The sequence below is a fragment of the Acanthaster planci genome, linkage group LG20, assembly GCF_054643075.1.
Source record: "Acanthaster planci isolate LZ-2023a linkage group LG20, COTS_SCS, whole genome shotgun sequence".
Taxonomy (NCBI): Eukaryota; Metazoa; Echinodermata; class Asteroidea; order Valvatida; family Acanthasteridae; genus Acanthaster; species Acanthaster planci.
In genome coordinates this window covers 4,390,806-4,407,272 of record NC_141796.1, presented here as the reverse complement: position 1 = coordinate 4,407,272, position 16,467 = coordinate 4,390,806, and the positions used below count along the sequence as shown (strand labels likewise).

The 16,467-nt window shown below is 41.0% G+C and overlaps 1 protein-coding gene across 3 annotated transcripts; it reads right to left on the bottom strand.

The window, feature by feature from the left end:
* Positions 1-3: 3 nt before the first annotated feature.
* On the bottom strand, positions 4-14,946 carry LOC110986839 (kelch repeat and BTB domain-containing protein 8-like). Of its 3 annotated transcripts, XM_022249074.2 has the most exons (5): positions 14,763-14,946; positions 10,367-10,612; positions 8,535-8,899; positions 7,835-8,128; positions 4-2,619 (listed from the first exon to the last, which is right to left on the bottom strand). In XM_022249074.2, exons 3-5 carry the CDS (start codon positions 8,805-8,807, stop codon positions 1,384-1,386), a joined length of 1,803 nt encoding a protein of 600 aa, XP_022104766.1. In that variant the 5' UTR covers positions 8,808-8,899; positions 10,367-10,612; positions 14,763-14,946; the 3' UTR covers positions 4-1,383. The 3 variants fall into 3 exon arrangements, with proteins under 3 accessions (XP_022104766.1, XP_022104765.1, XP_086986993.1); XM_022249073.2 differs by lacking the exon at positions 10,367-10,612; XM_087130867.1 differs by lacking the exon at positions 14,763-14,946 and having other exon boundaries at positions 10,367-14,643.
* Between the last annotated feature and the right edge of the window lie 1,521 nt (positions 14,947-16,467).

The window sequence follows — 16,467 nt, the reverse complement described above, 5'->3', positions numbered from 1 at the left end:
TGATTTTGTTCTTTATATCCTTTCATTTTATTCCACTTTGGTCATATGGACGAAATGCATTTGTGCATAAATTAGAGTAGTACAGTAAATTTTTACAAACACGGTACACTTATGTATAGACCACACTGAGTCCCAAATCCTTCAATTTCAATCAATGTCAATGATTTTACACAAGGGTGCACCCTAGAAGGTTGCGGTTAAGGATTGCAGGCGAGTTGGCCCAACCATGCAATAAAGTATTAGAAACACAATAATGATAGTGAATGAGTCTTAAGTAGTTGCGTACATATATTCAAACAACACAAGTAAAATTGGGTATTTTCCCAATTTGTAACTTCATACATCAGATACATCAGCATGGAATGCATCAACTTCTGCAGTCATTCTCAATTTCTGCACTTTTGTAATATTTTGTAACCATATTAACATTTTGGAGTTTTGATGGTAAGCACAGTGTATTTTAGTCAGTTGACCCATGTTACCAGTAACACGAAAACTGCAGACTTAAATAGCCAACAGGTTAGAATCGGAAATTTGCATCAAGTGGATTCCAGTCTCGTGCTTATATAAAAGCAGCCACTGTTCATGGAGTCGGTACTGGTATTAATGGGAGTCAATTGTATTTATATTTATCATCAGTCCACCCTGCTTCAGACTCGTTTGATTGAAGATATGATTTGCTTGACCTCATCATCTGCATGTACAGCACCAGTACACATACAGTATATGTATGTCGATGTAAATGTATAGTACATGCACCGGTATGCTGTGTCCCAAATGGGATGACATGTTTCTTGGAAGCAGAATTGAAAGGAACTGCAACATGCTTCCTATTGTTGGAATATTAACAAATTTATCCAACTTACCAAGACCCAGCTTCATGTAACACACCTTAAAAAGTTGGAATTCTGGATGTTTGTAACCACTCTGCACATGCCATTTTACTGTAAGGTCCTTCCTGCTGTTCTGCTGGATTATTGCCCAACCACGTGCTGCTCAACTTATAATGTATTAGGGTCATTAATAATGACTGTGCTGCCAATAAATTAGGATTTTTGTATCTTTCTGCATGCCCACTGTTTCCATACATTGGGGTGTTATGTTATCATGTGTACATCAGTGTTATCACTTGGGCGTTGGCCGCTTTTACCTTCAAGTACGTGTATTTCATTTCATGTGTTGTTTTACTAAAAATACACAGTGACTGATTACTTCACATCTAACTTAAATGCAGACACTGAAAAGTAAAACCCAGTAACATCAACTAACAATGTACATGTGGCATGGACCATTACTGCTCTACTTCCTATGGTATGTACCATTATTCAGATACGATTACAACTAAATTTTTTTCAACTTTAAAGTGATGCACTCGCCATACTTTCATCTCTTGAATACTCTAGCACTTGCACATGACTCTACTTCTTGCATTGGTATGTCAAAAGCAATATCTGCCCAGCAATTTGTCAACTCATCAAAGTCATACAGATCAAACTGGGAACTAAGTTGCATGGGAATATTAAGGCCCATTTCATGCACACCACACCACATACCACACAGGTAAAGTTTACTGCCTGCTTCATACCTAACAGCAGAACAGAAACGAAGCAGACTTGGTAATGGTTCCTTTTTAGTCCATGAGTTACTCTCTGGGAGGAAGGATTCTACACTGACAGTAGGAACCTCTGAGCTACTCTGAGCTAAGAAGCCTCCAATTAACCAGATTTCAGACCCATTGGTAGTGCAAGCAGCTTGAAGGCGTGGTGTAGGCATAGGTGGCAGGGTAGCTATCCATGTGTCAGTGTGGATATCATACCTCATTGTGCGACTTCCAGAAAATACATATATCATATTCTTACAAGTTGCTGCGCTGAAATCAATAACATCACGTGGCATTGAACTTGCAAACTGCCATTCATCTCTAGCAGGATCATACCACTCAACACTTCTTAAAATCTCCCAGTCATTTAACCCTCCCAAAGCAAACAGTTTGCCACCAACAGTAACAAAAGCAAAGTTTGATCGTCCTTGTAACATTGGTGACATTTCTACCCATTTTGCCTGTATGTGGTTAAAACGAAAGATGCTCTTCTCGCGATAGTCATCAGTAGCTACATATATATCATTAGCATCAGTCACTACAAGTTTGGCACCAAAAGTTCGACAGACTGGAGGGAGATTAATAAAGAAGCTTGTCTGTGAAGGCGGGTGGTAACAACACAGTGTATGTTCTGTGCAACTACGTCCAATAAGAAGTAACACTTCCTGAGCAGACATACCAAGTCGCTGCATTAATTTCTGTTGTGAAGAGTTACTTTCCTTACATGAGTGAAATGCTTCCTTGCATACTTTGACAGCATCTTGAACAGCACACATCATCTCTGGTTCCATATCAACAGTCGTCATACTGTGTAAAGAATCGTGTGTAATGTGTTGCAATCGCACATTTTCCAACAAACCTGTCATGAAAACTTTTCTGGTGATCAAGTCCCACTGCAACCAAGTAAGCACCATCTTGAGCACTGTATCTTCTGATGCTACATTGAGTTGATTACTCCGTACTATGTCATTGATAACATCAATGCTAGCATGAACTACCTGAGGCTCATTCACCACATCCTGTAAAAAAAAATTGAAAAAGCTTTTCAAAGACAAGCTTTTGGAAGACCTTAATTTACAAAGAGGAACAGATTTACATGGACAATCTTAAAGTGAGCAAACAGTTTGTAGTCATTTGATATAAATATGCTGCTTGGCCTAAAGGCAACGTACACACATGCTCAGCTGATACCCAACTCGCCCTGTTCTTTCTTCATGTACGTACTTTCTCTTGTATACATCTGCATAAATTTAATAAGGGAATAAACATGCTTTGGCTGGTCTGAAATGTGAATGAGATTGGCTCAGGAGAAAGGACACAACAAATGCCCAAGCCACAGTTATCAGCATTCATTCTCCTGAGCTGGTAATACCATTTTAGTCAGTGAGTGAAAAGAAGTCAATACAAGGATTTCCCAGGATTTTGTTCAAAAACTTTACTTCCATTTTCCCGAACACCCCCATCCAGTTTATGGTATACACCTTGTGCAAGTACACGTAGTCCAGAAGAATCTCCTTACATGGACAGGGCGTACACGTGGCAAGTTCTTTATGCCATGGCACACACAGACTCTTGACCATAGGAATGGATTAAACTATCTTATTTCCAGGCAGCATGTTTTTACGTATTGGGCATTATCAAATGTTGATACAAAGTGACTTTGCACGTTGTTGAATAGGGAGTCTCCTGCGTTCACATATCCCTGTCCAGCCTACACATGCAAAGTTCCCATGTGCCTATTACAATTCGCTGAAAAGACTTGATTATGCATGCTGCCCCCTGACCCACCACAATGCAATGTGGTCCCGCCGCCATGTTTGTCCTTTTCTCAGTGCCTATGGGTGCAGACCACTAATTCAAGTTAGAATTTCTGGCCAGCTCATTAGCATTAAAAGTGCCCCCCACAGTATCTTTTGAACAAGGAGATTGTTCGGCCCCCAAATTGGTGAGATTGTGTAAATCCTTGCTAGGGTCAACTCTCTGGAACTTTGAGCTTTCACATGAGAGCAGAATGTCTAAAAACTAAGGTTGAAAAATGGTCCTAAGTGCCCGAGAAAGTTGAGGGTTGCCACTTGAAAAATGGCTGCAATCAGACTTCGGAAAAATCACTTTTGGGGGGTGATTTTGTTTTGTTGGAATAATTAAAACTAATTGGTTAACCCACCGAAAATTGAAAAGAAATTGAAAGATTGGTGATCAGACAAGAATTTCATTTGTGTTTCAGAAATCTCAGGGATGTTGGCGTGCATGTTATTGGGCCCTGAACAGCGCTGATTTTACGTTTTCAATGGGGCTTGAATTAGTGGACTGTACCCCTATAGTTTACAGATGTGTCTTTTATGAATCCTCAAATTCTCGAGTTCCATACCTTTCGTGCTATTGCATTGACTTGATTTTTGTTATGATATAAAGAGTAGTTTCTTGCATGCTATGTTTTCTTGTGGTTCTTTTCTGCCCCCTTTTTTTGTGCATCATATATAGGTTGGGTTGTGACCTACCGTGATGTGTTATGTGGGTATGGCCGTTAAAGGGTTGGAGGGCCCTTTGCTCACTATGTGGTGTGTGCGTTCGAACAATAACAGCCCAATGCAGTTCGGGTCTGGCCGCGGAGCGGGGCTTAGTGAGCCACCCCGCTCCCCTGTGGGGCGGTTTTGTGTTTTCCGATTAGCGACCTCGACATGGAGAGACCCGAGTAGGCCGGGGCTGAGGCATCCCAGGCCTGGATCTTCATGATCAAGCGGACCAGAGTACCGCAAAACCTGATCAATACCCTCCTTGACTAGAGAGAACCGGAGTACCGCAACTCCTAGATCAAAACAGCCTCTATAGATCAGGCGGACTGGAGTACAGCGAAGCTTTTGACCTCTGATGACCACTACCAGTATTGATTGGGCTGAAAGTGCGGTTCCGTAATAAAGCCCTTGATCACTGATGACTACCACCCACCTACTCACCACCGAGCCAAGCCTGCTGGTCTTTCGCCGTCGTCTTCTTTGCCCACTCCTGGTGCCACAGCCAAGCAGTCCGGGGGCCCAAGGTGGTGGGCCCTGAGGCTACACCTATTCATTGGATTGAGCGGATTTTCCACATCAATGCCTTTGATCAGTATCGTTGGGAGTAATGGGCCGTGCCTTCCTTTTATGCTGCAGGTTCCGGGCATTCCTACCTATCACATCCCCGGATGGCCCTACCCAACGATGGCTCAGCGGGGCCTGCGGGGCGACAGTCCACTGTCTGCCCCGGGCCTTTCACCTGCCCCTGCTCACCGGGCGACATCCACTCGGAAGTTGGGCCAGTCAACTCCCTCCAGGATTGCCATGTTCCACCACTTCTGTCACAGGCGAGCCTACAACCCTGCATGCTCTCCAGCATCCCGTCGCCTCGTATTATGGTGCCCCTTCCGGACTGTTACATCACCGGGGTTTACATCTGCCACAGCTCCAACCCGCGGGTGGATTCCGGTCATGAGCCCTACTGATCTTGATCTCGGACATTCTTTGCAAGAGACAACCAATCTTTTGCGGGATCCTTGCCCAGCCCTTCCTCCGCCCGTGCCAGCCTCCAGTCGCCCCGCTTCGATGAAGTCCAAGAAGCACAAGGCCAAGTCATCCTCCTTGGCTTCTTCCTCATCAAAGGCCAAGAAGAGATGCCATTTCCAGCCGGATCTGCCTCCATGGATGGCAACTCTCCAGTCTCTGTCGGATACCTTCTCGTCGCTTGCCCGCAAGATAGACTCTAAGCCTCAGCTAGTAGCGATGGCGCCTGATCCGGACTCTCCGGTCTCTCCAGAGTTTGCAGCCATAGCTTTACGAGGCCGTGATGAGGGACTTAATTCGATCTTCGAATAGTTCACTCGCATTTTCTTTCAAGCCACTTCTACCCGGAGACCCAACACGGTGGACGCCATGGATATCCCGTATGGGTCCATAAAGAATAGGCTTATGGGCCTCCCCCTTCTGGGGGACGATCTCTTGCTGGGACGTTCACTAAAGTCCTTGAGTCGGAGGTAAAACATATGGAGACTGCTAAGAAAATCTCACTTCATGAACCTGCACCTCTACATCATCAGCCTCTATCATGGCCGAGAAGGCAAGCGAACCAGGCATTACCAGCTGCTCGCCCAGAGGTGTCTCCTTGGCAGACATTTGCCAGGCAGCTTTATGGAAATTTCCTTCCACCTTCACAGAGTGCTACCCGAAGGATGTCCTGTGGAGTGAGACGACTCACGGCACGGCAACCCTACACTCAGCGATTGGGACAGCATCCAGCGCTGTCCCTCACCGAACAAAAATTCCTCATCGTAGATGCTATTCCTTTACTCTAGAATAGTGAGTATTCCCTTGAGTAGCACCCGCGTATGTTCTCTAGTAATTACTCTCCCGTCGCCGACCCTCCTCAGGGTACGGTGCTACTCTGCATTTGTAGGCTGGACAGGGGTATGTGAACGCAGGAGACTCCTCCCCCACACAAGTGTGGGTCGGGTCTCCTAGTGATACTTACCCCTGTCCGGCCACTCCCGCCCGTCGTTCCCCACTTTAGCTCCAGGAATTTCTCCGCTTCGAAAAGAACGACGAACATGGCGGCAGGACCGCATTGCCTTGTGGTGGGTCAGGGGGCAACATGCATAACCAAGTCTTTTCAGCAAATTGTAATAGGCACACGGGAAAGTTGCATATGTAGGCTGTACTGGGGTAAGTATCACTGGGAGACCCGACCAGCACTTGTGTGGGGGAGGAAACTAAGGTATTTATAAAGGTACTTAAAGAGAAATTAAATTACTTGTTACACAGTTAAATGAAGTTTTTAATTTGGCTTGCTAAAGCAAATCTACATGTACCACCATGCATGTGCATGTATAATGTACAGTAAATTAATGTAGGTCCTGGAAATTTACCATAGTTATGTGCAAGATTTCTACATGTATGTTAAGCAAGCTGTTCATTAACAGTATAGGTGGACTAGTGGTTAGCTCGTGTCTCCCAGGGGGTTAAATCCAGAAGCTTGTTGCTTCCTTGGGCAAGTCAACACTAGCTGTAGTATGTACTTGTACATGTAAAGAAAGAAGCAGCTGGATGTGTACTGACATCAGCTACAGATGGTCTCATGGCTGGTGAATATGAGTAATAATTATGTCAGCACCCTGATGAGTAGTATGACTGGATATGTACACTTTATACAACTTTCATTTGCAACTCTCATAGCACTAAGTCTGCAGAACATTGCCAAAATATTTGTACCATATTTTTTTTGTAGTAAGTGGGGCACCTGCTTAGTTCCTGCAATCGAGTATCACTCAAACGGTAATAGACAGATGGGAAAATGAGATAACATTGCTTATTTTGTTGCAATTACAAACTTCAACTTTGAAAGTGTGAACAAAGTTGGCATATTTCAACACAATTTAACATACATTAAATGACTACCACAAGTGGAGAAAATGGGTTCCAGAGCGACACAGAATTTGAGAACAGAAATTGAGCTAAGGATGGAGAAATGACCTCAAACGTAGAGATGTCCTAGGCAACTTTGGCAATCCAATGTTATCAGATTGTTGTGGAAAGCCTAAGAATAATTTCTACTTCATTTGGGGTTATAATGGCTAGATATGTACAAAACCCAATAGGCCTTCGTACTTGTGATATCAGTCTTTGCTTACACGTATGTATGTGTACACGGCATGCACTTTCCTATGGAGTCAGTTAGGGCCCACTGTCCACTAAGCACTATAGATTAGGAAGTGTTCATGTACAGGTACATTCAAACGAAGCTTGGCAGCATCAGCAAAGGGGTCTATTATGGCTCTGTTAAACAAAAGGAAAACTACAGCAAACACTCTAACAAATTCTATTCACTGAAGGATGAAAATCTCTCCACACAACTGCTTCCATACACATACTCTACAGGTATATTACAGAAATGGAGAATGACACCAAGATCATGGCACTCGACTTGTTTAAAGAAACGGTAATTACGTTATGAAAACTTGTTAAAAGACTGGGCATGGCAAATGAAATACCAAATAATCTTAACTGTTGCATCATATTTGTATCCTCTTTCAATATCACGTTAAAGGTTTTTTTCGCAAGCTCTCGGACAAGCACTGAGCATACAGTGCTTATTAATATACGTTGGGTAAGGCAAAACCGTTATATATAATTAACATCTCCCCAACGCAAAAATACATCTTGAAAAAAAAAGGGTAAAATCGTTGGACTTTTACAACTGCATTCTTACCTGTATGTGGTAATTGAGGAAGTCCCATGCTGCTTCTTTAAGGTTTGCACAAGAATATGTGCATGCCAACTGGTACATGTCTAAACAGTTCATAACATGAAGGTTTTTCTCCATGTACTCTGCACAGAAGTGGACAACTGGTGCAACTTGAAGAAGATTGGCAGCAGAAAACACATTCTGAACATTGTCATTGTTTAGACTAATGGCTCCGGTGTAAACAAAGTCCAGTATAAGCTGTAACGACAGAGGTTCTACATCACCAAGACACACCACACTGCAGCTACCTGTTGATTCCTACATTGGTGTACAGATAGAAACAAGTAAATGCATGTTTTGGGAAATGTGCATTAGTGTTTATCATGTTTATAATCAACTAACCAAAGTAGAGTACCTGTGATATTTCCACACTCTCCCCCCTACATTAGGCCAAATGTTTGTACATAAATTGTCTACTTTATTGGCATCAAATATCCTGTGTATATCAGGAACATCAAACAGCCTTATAAAATATGCCAACAAAAGTGGTAATTTCAATCATTAGTTCATTATTATATATTAAAGGTACAGTGTAAGAGGACAACAGATCTAAGATTGGCAAGCTCTCAACATTCAAGAAGCATGAATAAAGACTCCATCAGAAAGGTACTTTCTCTGATGTGGACTATTCAGAAGCTTTCATACCTAATTAAATGTACCATACCTGCATACCGCCTGTGAACATGGCCTTGAAGTATGGGCTACATGCTGCCAGCACAATGCGATGACATGAAAATTTCTCACGACCAACTTGAAGTGTAACATCAGTAAGGAGTTTCTCTCTGCGTAGGTGACTAAGTCCAGTCAGGAGCATGTTGCTATGGTTAGAATCTGCATAGCGGATTACATCTGAGTCTTGGAATGTTCGCAATGCTTGCAGACTATCATGACAATTCTTGCTACTCGTTATGGTCTTCGTTTCCACACCAGCCATCATGCACACGTGCAGTATGAATCAAACACCAAGCTTCCATACATGCATACGATGATGGATACGGTGCATGTACATCCGTGTACATTTGCAAGAATCTGAACAAATCATAAAGAATATTAACAACTTTTTATCTGTTTTCACAAATGTATCAGTCTTATTACCTGTACATGTACTTTATATACATTTTAAATTACAATGCACAGTGATGATTCTGTTTACTGTAGATTCAAACTTGGCATGTCAGCTTAAGAGCGGTCAAGTACATTCCTTCCCATTCATAAATACTTAAAGAGCATCTTAGATACTTAATCTTAGATACTTAACCTTAGATACTTAATCTTAGAGAGTCAAAAGAATTCGGTAAAAGTTGTAGAATGCACCTTCATTTGACTGTGCATCAAGATAAAACTGCCTCAGTAGGTCATTCAGTGTACCAGGCTTGAGATTCTCACAGGTTTCTAGGTTTTCAGCTTCTGATGAATACAATTTTAAGACTCTTGTTGCAAAATTGTTGGCCTACAGAGCGCTTTTAAGCATGGGGGGCATCAATCTCTCCAGCTGAGTGAGTTGCAAATGTTTCAGTTTTACTTTATTCACAGTCCTCTTAAAGGGACTTTACACATGCAATCCTGGAGATAGTTGGCTTTTGAAAAGGAGCTGGGAAATGTAATTTAATTTTAACTGGAAACCGAAAGTGCCAAAAGGCACAGAGAGGTGCCATTTTGGTATCCACCACAGTAAGGACCGTTTTGGAGGAGAAATTTTGATTGAGGTACAAGCTACTGTACATGTATTTGAGTGAAATCAATTAATGGTAAACGAGGCCTAGGCTAAACATGTACATGTATATGAAAGGTTCCAGGACCTAACTATTGTACATGTACATCTGACTATTGCCAACCATGTCCGAGTGTTAAACAAGGTGATTCGTAGATTCAAACACCATCATATCCTATATGTACATCTGTTCATGCTGAAAGCCTGGTTTAGTCACTTTAGAGTCGGGGCTTCCTGTAGCCAGAAAAAAAGGAGAAAAAATTCCAGCAGGCCTCTAGCCTATTCCCATAACACTGAGTGCTACGTGTCCTCATGTGTTTATACAAGGCATCATTTACAAAGATGGTGCCTGGGCCAGGCAATGGAAATGATTTTCATCAGAGACAGCTGTCAGGAACTTGTCAGTAGCCTGTTTCAGCTGTCTTTGAAGTGTTATTTGGGAGGGGGTGTTGTGGCTTGGGCAAGTGGCAAGACCCTCCCCCCCAAATCAGCAAATCGAGATAGCCTGGGAAATAAGGTCCTGACAGTACTGTGATGTACTTTTTGTGGGTTTTACTAGCTGTAGAAGCTAGAGGACAACCAATGAAGTACTCAAATGCCCTTAGAAAGGAATCTGGGCTCTGAAACCTGAGAAATGATACGGCTTCTTCAGAAGAGCAGTATGAGCAATATCGAAAAACAAATTCAAAACGGTATCGCAGAATATATGCTCCATGAGTTTTGATGCTACACAAGTAAGGCTGATAGGATGATAATTTGCTGGAAGATATACATGTATTTCTGACCTTTCTTGAAGACAGGAGTAATGTTGGCATGTTTCCTATTAGCAGGTACTGTACTTGCCCGTCATGAAGTGACTTCCGTAATATTGTTAAACGTGGGTTTGCTATGACGATTTCTTGGACAATTCCTTTAGAACTCATGGGCTGATGTTGTCGGGGCCTCCAGCTTTACCTTGTTTTCAATTTTTTAATAACTTGAGTACACCTGGTTTGTTCATGCTGACATCCGGCATGGGGGTATAACTGAGTCTGGCATAGGAAAGGAAAAATCAGTTTGTTGTGTCACAACTGACTGAAATTATTTGTTTTTAAGTTTTGTTGCGCATCTGTGGTCAGCTTGCCATCAACCTTCAGAGGGGAAACAGAGTAAAATCAGATCTCTGGAGTTTAACATACATGTATGTCCCAAATCACTTCATGCTACAAAAATTAATGGCATCTGTTGAACATGGGATAGTAAGATTTTCTACATAACCCCAGTAGGCTTGGTGTACCATAACTCACACTGGACACCTGCCTTGAGTTTTTTAACTATAGCTTCCTGATGACGTCAACCAAATCTTTGGTTTATAAACATGTACTTTATCCTTTTAATGAATTTTCCCTCTGAGCTGTGCAGAGATCCATGGATGAGAGTCCTTGGTTTTAGTTGATCTGTAAAGAATGTACTAAATTACTATATAATTGGATCCCTTCATGAATGCCTTTCTAGTATGTCCCACAGCTGATCAACTGTTGAGGTGAGTTCAGCCACTGCAATACTAAGGGAATAAATATGTGCTTGACTTGTCTTAAACATACATTTAACACAGGCTCAGGAGAATGGACACAACAAATGCCTGGGCTGTCGGCAAGGGCATTACCAGCGTTCCTTCTCCTGAGCAAGGTCTTAAATGACTGCCCAAACGCACATCTATTCCCATTCATAAATAGTCAAAAGAAGTCAACATATGATGGATTTCCAATGATATTGTTCTAAAATTTTACTTTCATTTTCCCAAACACCCCCATTTTATGGTATATTCCTTTTGAAAGTTGTCCAATAGAGTCTCCTTGTGTATGGACTTAGCATGCACATAGCCCATTCTGTGTGTTTCATCGCACACAGACTCATGACCAATAGGGTCAGGATGGAGTAAAACTGTCTTGTATCCATGTACTAGTGCGTGTTTTAAGCAGTGAGCATTATCAATTCTCAGTGGGAATTATCAGATGTGAATACACAGTCAAGTTGTATGTTGTTGAATAAGAACTCGTTGAATAACCACATGCTGCCGGGTGCTTTGAAAAATGCAGTGCACACACTATACGGGCAATTTTCAAGATTTTCAGTTTTCAAACTTCTTCAAAAATTCATCATTTCATTTAATGGACATTTACATCCACACAAAGGACTGTTTGGTGGCCACTCTAGTCTGACGGACAAAATCTATTGACACCCAAGTATTTCAGCCAGGCCTGCAGCCTTGCAAAAAGAGCCTAGATTGTGTAACGTTATGCAAGTTTCTTTTGTTCCCGAAACTGGCACGTGACTTTCTTACTGTTAAACTAACCATGCAAATTTAAAATCCATCATGTGGCATGTGTTAGAACATTCAGTTTCCCCTCAGAATTTCCCTCAAAACCCTGCCCTCTTTTAACAACATCAACCCAACAGTTATTGAGCATGACGTCACAGTCATCTCCCAAGGTGAATTCAAAAGTTAAAATGTAGCTCTCCCATCTATTATAGGAACAGGGTCCCCAAATTTACGACCTCCATTAACATACAAAGATACTAAAAAACAACTATAATGCTCGAATCACAAAAATATAAGATTATCTGTGCAAATACATGTATAACCAATGAAATATTTAAATACACAACAAGGAAAAATCTCTACTCTGATCAAGTTCCTGACTATAGATTAAATTTTAGTAGGCAAGACTTGATTGGAGTAGGGTTACATACATGTGCGTGTACATGTACATCCACCTAGCACTGACGGTAGGATGTCCCTTTAATAGACCAAGTTCATACTGTATTGATACATCCCAGGTTCGTCTCTCTACAGATGACTGCCTTCTGTATCGCCAAATTAACTCAAGAAATGACCACATCATCCTACAGCAGTTGCGGGGCTGGTGCCTGCACTTCCCTATGATTCTTACTTAAACCCCCCCCCAAAAAAAGGCAGAAGAATTAGACCAAGAAAGTCAGACAGTTCACTCTCATCAAATGTATACTCAGTTCCTACTTCATATTACAAGTATCGTGGTAATTCTGTTATTGCAGTATTGGAAAGTTTGAATTTCGCATTGCCAGTGAGTTCCTAATCTGCAACATTTGCCCAGGTAATTAATAATTTATGGCCTGAAGATACGTTTTATTGAAACAGAGAGAAAAAAATCTTTCCATAAGTTTCAACAAATTTTAATAAAAGATGTAATTTTTCCAAAATTTGTAAATTCTCCTTGACTGTGTTTGTCATTACCTACTGTCTATCTCTTTAATAGTTATTTATAACGGCATCCTGCCATCAGTCAAATTAAGGGCTCCTGCGATGAAATTATTTTGCATGCGTAAAGCACGTCTCTCAATCTCTGTTACAATGGACTTGTATCAATCGTACTGTTACCCTCCACTCGGGGCAATTAGCAAATCATTACGTAAGCACTATTGTCACGATTTTTGTTTTGCTTTTCTAGTACAATTTGAAAAATTACAAGAGATATTTAGAATTTGTAACATAAATTTTTAATAAAATTGTCCAGGTCTAATAACTCCCATCTCATTCCCTCGGCCTTTGACATCTTTGAGGAAACTGCAAAAATGGAGTCAATTATAGGTAAAATGGAACAGTATCACAAAGTGAGGCTATTTTTTTCCTCGGAAACCACAAAATTGTTCTTTTTATCTTTATTTATTCACATAAATGTGCTTTAAAGGCCACCGTAGAAGTTATTTTTTGATGCTGCAATTAAAGAGACTCCACTTCCGCTTGCATATGGTGCGCAGACAGATTCTCTAAGTTATCGTAGAGGACAAATAATTAAACCACCAAAAAAATTTATGAATCAAGATTCTCCGTTGGGATAGCAACAAATCCAAACCAATCATAAGCGAGGGGGTCAGCATACATTAAGCTCCATATTTTAAGCACTGCCATTTTGCTTTGAGTGAGTTTGACCATTCGGCCTTGATGAACTTCTAGTTGCAAGTGTTACTCCAACGTCTGCACCATCCCCCACCAACAAACATCATAGTTGTCATCTCACCACTTATTGCCCTCATGAAAAACCAGATGGAATATTGCATAAGCTTTGGAGTTAATGCCGTTTATTTTGGAGACTCATCTGCTTCAACTGTTTACATCATTTATGAATAATACATATAAGAAAACTTATGAATAATTCAACACAAAAACCTCAAAATCAATTTGGAAAAGGCCTCATAGCTGCGCCACTCGCCTGGTCTCCTGTCCAGTCGCTTTGCAGCTACACACACAGCCACGAAGGCCTTGACGAAAGGCTAGGAATTTTGCAGAATTTCTTCCAAAATACGCTGTTTGCGGGTGTATTTAGTAATTTCAACACAGCATTTATGGAATTCGAGATACAAGGTACTTGTGAGTGACATTTTGAGCTGTCGTCAGGTAAAAATGTGAGAAAAAACTGCTGAAAAAAAATTCACATAGCAGGAGGACTTTTATACCTTGGACGTTAGTCACAATGCAATGCAGACATTGTCTAACTACATGTACTTCAAGAACTCAAAGTCACAAACTCTGTGATACTCCGTCTGACTTCGAGGAAAAAAGGCTTAGGCCTACATGTACGTGGCGTTGTAACGCTATGGGGTTTTGGAATCGAATTTTTGTGGTGAAATGGTATTATGGTTTACAGCCCTGAGAAAGTTATTAAACCAACTTTTCCTCTGTCAGCATATCTGCTTGATCTATACCTTCTAAAAATGGGATAGCAATAGTTTGAGCATGAGACGTAATATGTTTGGAAAAAAAATGGGAAAAAACGTTGCATACTGACTCCACTTTTCTCATCATAATAGGCCTATCATCTCAATAAAAGTCAGTCGGAAAAAAATGTAGCATCCTGACTCCACTTCAGCAGTTGTGTGCAAAGTCTATGGGGAGTGGTGAGAATTTTGTAAGTATTTCCCAACACCATCGGTCATATCGGTAGGGCCTAAATGTTTCTCAGTCCAGAATTTGTATCGGAGTATAGTCAAACTAGGGCTACATTAGAGATAACTTCATGTGTTTTGGCAGCTTATTCCAATCTCTTGCCATCTTACGAAAGAATGATGATGGGACTTTGTCACAGACTGAGAGATGACAAACTGATTTGTCTTGCAGCTCCACTTGGCAATATCTAAGCAAGAAAACCGCAATTTTCTTACCCGAGTTGAGCGAAAGACGACTGCATTTCACGCCGTTTCGTTTCACGTCTGGTTACCCGACTCAGTGCAGTCATTGTGGATATACGAAATATCATGACAAAAAGCGTCATCCAGGTCAGGGAACGAGATTACATTCGCCAACACTGCCTTCAACAGGCTGAAGGTAGCCCGCGGTGCAGCCCGAGATTCAGCCCACGATTCAGCCCGAGATTCAGGTTTACGTCAATAACAAAACTCCATGGAGTTAAGGGAGGCAGAAATTCTCCACTTTGCGGTACTCTTTTCCACGATGAAAAGAACGATTTTTTTTTAAGAATAGCAGTTTTTCTTGATGAAACTGAAAAAAATAAGATCCATTGAAGGAAACAGTTTTATAATCAATCTGATTTCATTGCTTATAGGCAAGTTTCATTTCTTTTATTTGGGGGATGGCTCTAGGCCATTCACACTCTAGGATTTTCAGTAGAGACTATTCCATTGTTGTAACTTGATTTGAGAAAAAAATTGCCAATAAATGTGCTTATTATAATGCATCATGTTTTTATTTCATTTTTCCACTTGATGCATGGAATGGCTATATGGAATGCCTATTTCTGTATCAAAACGCCTCTCAAAGATATCCCGTTTTTAGGATACAAGAATGCGCATTTTGCCACAGTTTGTTATTAAGTGTTATTTTAGATGAAATTGTACCCTACTTGTTGCGAAATATTTTCCTTTTCTTTGCATGACTCAATAAGCAGACTACGGAAGCTTAAAGTGACCATCCACATTACCGCGTTTCCGAGATAAATAAATTATCGTGGAAAGAGGGAATACCCTGAAATTTCCGACGTGTTTCTCTGATAGCGTGATTGGGAAAGACGTCTTCTCAAGATACAATATCATGGAAAGACGGCTCTCCAAAATAAAATATCACAGGAAGACGACTTTCCAAGATAAAATATCACAGGAGTGCGTCTTTCCGAGATACGATATAACGGGAAAGACGTCGTTCTAAGATATGATATCATGGAAAGACGTCTTTCCTAGATACGATGTCACAGATGATTTCCTATCCTGAAATGATGTCTTTCCGAGATGTTAATCTTTGAAAGTCGCCTTTCTGTGATAAGTTAACATGGAAAGACATCTTTCCAAGACAAAATATCCTTGAAAGACGTCTTTCCATGATGTTATATCTTGGAAAACCGTCTTTCCGTGATATTATATCTCGGGAAGATGTCATTCCCAATTACACTATCAGAGAAACACGTCCGAAAAAAAAAACCAAGGTATTCCGTCTTTCCGCGATAATTTATCACAGAAACGCAGTATTGTGGATGGTCACTTTAAGCTTCCGTAGCAGACCAACAGCCACACTTAATTTCATATATGCAATGCCGATTTCCGTGTCAAAACGCCTTTCAAAGATATCCCGTTTTAGGACACAAGAATGCGCATTTTGCCATTATTTGTAATCAAGTGGTAATTTAGGTGCAAATGTACCCTACATGTTAAGAAATATTTTTCTTTTCTTCGCATGACTCAAAATAAGCAGACCACTAGCCACACTTAATTTCAGTATGGGAATGAATATTTCTGTGTCGAAACGCCTTTCAAAGAATACGATTGCTGTAACTCTACGTGTTAGAAAATATTTACAACTATAATTAACCGTCCCTTCCTGTTAGTAATGCAACTGTTACCGACAGGTGTTATTGGA